Genomic DNA, 5,992 nt, shown 5'->3' with positions numbered 1-5,992 from the left:
GTGTGTGTGTGTGTGTGTGTGTGTGTGTGTGTGTTGTGGATTTTTCGGTGACACGTTTAGTAAACACCTGCCACCATTTTTAGACTGAGTTTGAGGAGCTCCCTTGCTGTTTCACACCCCACAGTCCTGACCCCTGACCCCCCAACATTAGGGGAACCTGGTCTGAGGTCAGGTTAAAGTGAGGCCAGTTTGTTGGAAACACAGAAAACTGTGACTCAGGCTGCTGCCAGGCGGAGTGACGTTGTTTGCTGCTGCCTGTGAAAGTTTGGGAGGCCCTGACCTCACAAGCGCCTCTCACCTCCGGAGGGGGGGTGGGGCCAGTGAAGGGGGCGTTGCCTGATGCCGTCTGAAAGGATAAAAAGCTGCTCCAAGGAGAACAGAGTTAAGAAAGTGCAACTTGCTCTCGGTTTTGTTGCATCACTTACTAGACAGCAAGCTCCACAAAGCTTCCAAAGATGACTCGGATGATGAAGAGCTGTTTCGTCACTCTGGCCACCCTGTTTCTCTGGCAGCTGGAGGAAGGAACAGAAGCCTGCAGCTGCATCCCCTCCCATCCTCAGCAGGCTTTCTGCAACTCAGACGTTGGTAAGTTTAATTTTCCTATAAGGAATCAGTAAGAAGGTTGCACTTTCTTCTWTATTGCATTTAAAAATGTCCAGTCTTTACATCCGTTTCAGTGCCCTGAAAGCAAATTTTCATGTCTTAACAGGTGAAAATCTGACTTTACAYGTGAAATGCATGTCTTGAAGATGGATAAATATGTTATGGAATATTTTCAGTATATGTCGATGTGAAATCTGGTTGGTCCATGTTTTTATTTTTCCTGCGAGGGATGTAAATAATGTCACTGATATTTCTCAGTGTAATGATTTTTTGTAGAAATAATAAAGTAAAAAAGTTTGATATCTGGGAAAAGCTGATATTTTAGGATAAACACAGCCTTGAAAGCTGTGCAACCAAATTATGGCCCTCCTTGAAAAAACAAGATGTTCACATCAGCTGCTTTATTCTTTATTTAATAATTGTACAAACTTGTCTAATAGATTCATTTTGATCTTAAATATATTTTCACAGAACATATGCACTTTTAGTCATTCATTTGTTCCTGTCTTGAACCAAATGCAGTTTARAAATTGTAGGTGTATCATGTGATTTGTTCAACCTAAACTGTCCCCAGTAACATTTTTAATTTGATCTAAAATCCAAACTTTAAAGCAAAATGAATGAACAGCAGCATGAACTGGATAAAAATGTTAAATTTTACGCAGCACAGAAGGTACATCTGTACGTAAACATAAAAAAAATGCATATTGGTACATTTAAAGTGGGCTATTTCAGTTTAAACTGGACATTTCTGAATGTGTAGGATATAAATCATTCATTTGATGTTGTAAAGGCTTTATAAAGTTAATTTGAATTTAAGGTTTAGATTTTCTGATTTTTGTTTGGCTCCTTTGTGGCTTCCCAGAAAAAAAAGGCATGACAATTACATGACATGCATTTGCTTTTTGTCTTTTGTGGTCATGAGCAGATTAAAAATAAGAGAGAGAGAGAGAGAGAAAAAAAAAGAGAAAAACAAACGTTTGACTGACTGGAAGTGTAGATGGTCATTTCAGTTCCCACTTTTCTAAATCCTGTCTTTAAGGGCTTTGTCAGCCGGTTTCAGTAAACTCTTCATGTCTGGCTGTAAACTGCTCCATCATTTAAAAACAAAATCACCTCAAGCAAAATAAAGGGATTTGGTGCGGTCATCAAATGAGATCTGTGGATCGGAACAAGTGAGGTTTGCAACGTCTAAATGATAGATGGTATGATGGTGATGATAGATGAATAAACTAACATGTAAATTTTATGGTTAAGTGCAAAAGAAGCTCGAAACTCAAGTCCTTGTCAAAAACTGACCGTCTTCCTCCCAGCTTGGTCCATGGGTCCAGAATCTTCTGATAGAAGCTGATGTTGCCTCTGGCAACATGTTTGTTTCAAAAACAATGGTACAAAATATGTAAAAAGAAACAAAAAATAGAATATTTATTCTCACACAAATTTAGCATAAGAATTTTATTATCTAACATGGTTTAAACACAACTGAACAACCAACTTCTTAACCAACTGTTGACAATAATAACAAAATTAAAGAAATCAAGTTCTATTAAATAACAGTTCAAGGTATTATTATAAATTGTATTTTGAAACAATGAAAAATGTGATTTTATGATAATGATTTACAACATTTATTCAATTAATTTTTAAATCCCCCCCCCCCCCAACATACAGTACCTCCAGCTTTCTGAGCGCCCCCTGGTGGCTCTCACTTAAAAACACACAATTTTAGCATGCTATCCTTATACAATCTGTTAATGTGGAGATTTTGTCTTTTTGTAGTTTTCAGGGCTAAAGTCATTGGAGCGCAGGTGCTGAATATGGGCAATGACTCCTTTGTAAACCCTTTCCCGTCAGTCAAATATGACATCAAAATGATGAAGGTAAGGAATAAATTGCTTTTTAAATTCTGTCTAGATGTCATTTTATTTAATAAAATGTCCCCTCTGACTCAGATGTTCAAAGGTCCTACTGGCAACATCGATGCTGTCTACACTGCTTCGTCCTCTGCGCCGTGTGGAGTCAGTCTGGACACTAACGGAGAACAGTATCTCATCACAGGTAGAGATTTGGGTGTAAAATTTATTGTGTTCACTTTTCTCTCTCTCTCTCTCTCTCAACTCATTTGCTGCTTCTGCACTCTGTGACTGTAGGCCGGCTGGAAGAAGATGGGACGGTGCACATCACATTGTGTAACTTCTTCCAACAGTGGGATACTTTGAGTAACGCCCAGAAGCTGAACCTGATTCAGCGCTATCAGACCGGCTGTGACTGCAAGGTATGAACAGACTCACTTCTAAATTGTGATAAAAGGGGAAAAAAATGGTGTTGCTTTGCCATTTGTTTACTTATTTATTTTTTAAACCCTCAGATCACCTACTGCTCATCCATCCCATGCATGATCAACGGCCCGGCTGAGTGCCTTTGGACAGATTTTCTGACTGGGAGCACTGAGCAAGCCAGAGCCTATGCCTGCATCATGAGGAGTGATGGTTCATGCTCCTGGTACAGAAACAGGATACCATCCAAGGCGGAACATTAAACACTGAAGATCTAGAACTTTTCCTGAAATCATCTAAAATAGATCTAAAATATATATATAAATGAATAAAAAATGAATAAAAAAATGTAACAAACATATTTGAATTTTCATAAATAAATTTGCAGTGAGGGTTTTTGTTTGAGGGAAACTCAGCACTTTATTACCACTTTATTTTTTGTAAACCTCTTGTGCTCCATCTGATATGCAGAAAAATCAATGTAACTCCATCTTCTGCCGCTTATCTTCTGTGCCACTGTAACTCTATTGGCAACATTGTGTGCAATAAACAAATTAATACATTTATTCTTGGTTGTCTCACTTGACATTTCAAGAACTTTGTTACTTGCAGAGGTAGAAGTGTTAAGCAATGTGTGACTAATGAGTATGAATCACTAACGGAACAAATCAGAGCCGGGGCGGTGGTGGGGCAAATGGACCGGGCCATTTATACCAAATAATAAAGCTCATGATAACATCATTGTGTACAACATACACATGCCTGCAACAGCAGGGCTGACAAGCTTCAGCACCACAGAGCGACTATGTTATTTTGAAGTCCATCAAACAGACATGAATAAACCAAGACAACAATTAAAACATTCAGCTATAAAACAACACAAATTCAAAACAGTTCAGCACCACGGATAGTGGTCAGGTCATTTTGACACCAGCTTGATCTATTTCAACTCAGAGCCTGTACCCTATCAGTAAAGTTCAGTAAAACTGACACAGCGGCCCACGTTCACAAACACAATTTCAAAAAGAAGTAGCTACTCACCACTATTGAAGGACATACGACGAACCTTGCGCTCTGAGAACTCGTCCGTGATGCTCTGTATTTTCTTTGATCTGACAGCATGAGTCCTCTCAGTCTCTCCTGTCCCACTGTGCTACTCAAGTTGTACGGATTGTCTGTAATTTTTTTCCTCATTTTGCAGGCAGGTCTATGCTGATGTTAACAGTTTTTTTTAGGTTTTACGGATGAAAAAAAAAACGTCGTTTCAAACTTATTTAACATTTCAGAGCCTGCAGGACATTAAAAACAATAAATACCATCAAACAACCATCCTCCAACCCGCTCTGCCACTATAAATAAGTTCTCCCCTCCTCATTTCTTCCTGCTCTGCCCTGCCTCAGGTGCAGAAATCTCCACGGCTGACAGTCCCCCTGTAGCCCACCACCACCAATCCCCCCAACCAGCGCTTGTGTTAATATGGATTTATTTATTTATTTATTGCTAAAATTATGGATTTTTGAGGCTCATTATGCAGGTAACCGACCRAAGGGGTTGACATGTAGGCCTATGCAAGACAAGTAGTGAGTTTTAACTCAGATGTTGCAATGGTGACTGGAAGAGTCCAAAATAAAAGGAGGGCGGTGCAAACCTCACTGAAGTTACTGTTGAATGGAAGCATTTTTACCAGATTCACAAAAGATATTTTGTTTGTTATCTGGTCCCTGGAAGAGGTTTCAAAACAAAGCAGACTGGACTCTTCTGTATGCCTTCAGAGGAGGGCCCGCTTTCTCCATCTTGCCTCAGACTCGGCCCCATGGGGCCCGGTCCAGGGACGTACTGCCCTCCCAGCCTCCACTGAAGCTCCACCCCTGGTATGAATGAGATCACACACCTACAATGTGGAATTTGACTAAAYTCTTGCTTTTTCCTGCTCACTATATAATCTTTAATCAGAGGTGTCAAAAGTAGGCTATTCCCATTCGTTACTTAAGTAGAAGTATAGATATTAGGGTTTAAAAATACTTTTTTGGAAGTAGAAGTATCAACTCAAGCTTTTTATTCAAGGAAAAGTATAAAAGTACTGGTTTTAAAACTACTTAAAGTGTAAAAGTAAAAGTAATGAACACTTAAAAAAACCCATTAAGGATAAAAACTTAGCCTGTGCCACAGGGTTCTATACCCCCTCCCCCATTTTTCGTGTAAAGTCAATAATGAGTATAATGTTAAATTAAAATGTTAATGTTGAAAAAAAATTGGAATTAACTGATTAGACTACTTGTACACTACAGTATGCTGGAATGTGATGTGATTTGTGTCATACAGGTGTGATGGAGTGTGTTCAATGTCAGAATGGTATATATTTACACAAATTCACTCTATCCAAGGGCTCCATGTATCTGGATAGATTTCTATTTATTTTTTTATTTAAATGAAAAGATGGAATAAAAACAAGTCAAACTGAAATAGAAAATTCAATACTTTTTGCATTTTTAAAAAGTAAGGAGTAGAAAGTACAGATGATTGAATTAAAATGTAAGGAGTAGAAGTAAAAAGTAGGCAGAAAAATAATCACTCCACTAAAGTATAAACAACCAAAATGTCTACTTAACTAAGTGACAAAACATTTGTACTTAGTTAGCTACTTGACACCTTTATATTTAATGTTGATCCCTGTAAGGTGACCTTGGGCGTTCTGAAAGGCAACCTCTACATAAAATGAATTATTATTGTTGTTATAGTTAATACAGTAGCACAAACTTTAAAGAGCTTCAACAGACAATGTTTGAGTGACGGAAGCCTTTTTCCACCTCAAAAGAAAAAGCTCGGTGCTGCCATCTAGTGGAAAACTTAAGGTACAGTCAGATTCGTGAGGCTGTTCATTTGGCCACAGGACCATTTATTTGTGAAATCATTCATGTTGATTCCCGTTACTGCATTACCAGTGATCCTAAACATAGCTTTTTATTTTGTCAAAGATTTTCTGAGAATTTAACATTAGCAACAAAAGGCAAAGCTTCAAATGAATTGGCAAAATTTATTTAACAAAGACAGAAATACGTGGTCCAAGAATGAAGGTACTCCATGAGATGATCAGCTGAGTTTTATTGCAACAA

General features: G+C 38.3%; 1 protein-coding gene across 1 annotated transcript; it reads left to right on the top strand.

Moving 5' to 3' along the window:
• Positions 1-354: 354 nt before the first annotated feature.
• Positions 355-3,417, top strand: LOC106518661 (metalloproteinase inhibitor 2). The gene is made up of 5 exons (XM_014010032.1): positions 355-585; positions 2,383-2,483; positions 2,556-2,661; positions 2,754-2,878; positions 2,972-3,417. The coding sequence occupies exons 1-5, from the start codon at positions 456-458 to the stop codon at positions 3,140-3,142; spliced, it is 633 nt and encodes a 210-aa protein (XP_013865486.1). The 5' UTR covers positions 355-455; the 3' UTR covers positions 3,143-3,417.
• The last annotated feature ends 2,575 nt before the right edge of the window (positions 3,418-5,992 follow it).

This window comes from Austrofundulus limnaeus, unplaced genomic scaffold (genome assembly GCF_001266775.1).
Source record: "Austrofundulus limnaeus strain Quisiro unplaced genomic scaffold, Austrofundulus_limnaeus-1.0 Scaffold65, whole genome shotgun sequence".
Lineage (NCBI taxonomy): Eukaryota > Metazoa > Chordata > Actinopteri > Cyprinodontiformes > Rivulidae > Austrofundulus > Austrofundulus limnaeus.
The sequence above is the reverse complement of the archived record's forward strand: the minus strand, read 5'-3'. Positions and strand labels throughout refer to the sequence as shown.

What these genes read in the sequence shown, in the direction of transcription:
- LOC106518661 (XM_014010032.1), top strand. Translation starts at nt 456, where the DNA reads ATGACTCGGATGATGAAGAGCTGTTTCGTCACTCTGGCCACCCTGTTT. An exon ending in TTTCTGCAACTCAGACGTTG is followed by an intron (nt 586 to 2,382) that starts GTAAGTTTAATT and finishes GTCTTTTTGTAG; the next exon opens with TTTTCAGGGCTAAAGTCATT. An exon ending in AGACCGGCTGTGACTGCAAG is followed by an intron (nt 2,879 to 2,971) that starts GTATGAACAGAC and finishes TTAAACCCTCAG; the next exon opens with ATCACCTACTGCTCATCCAT.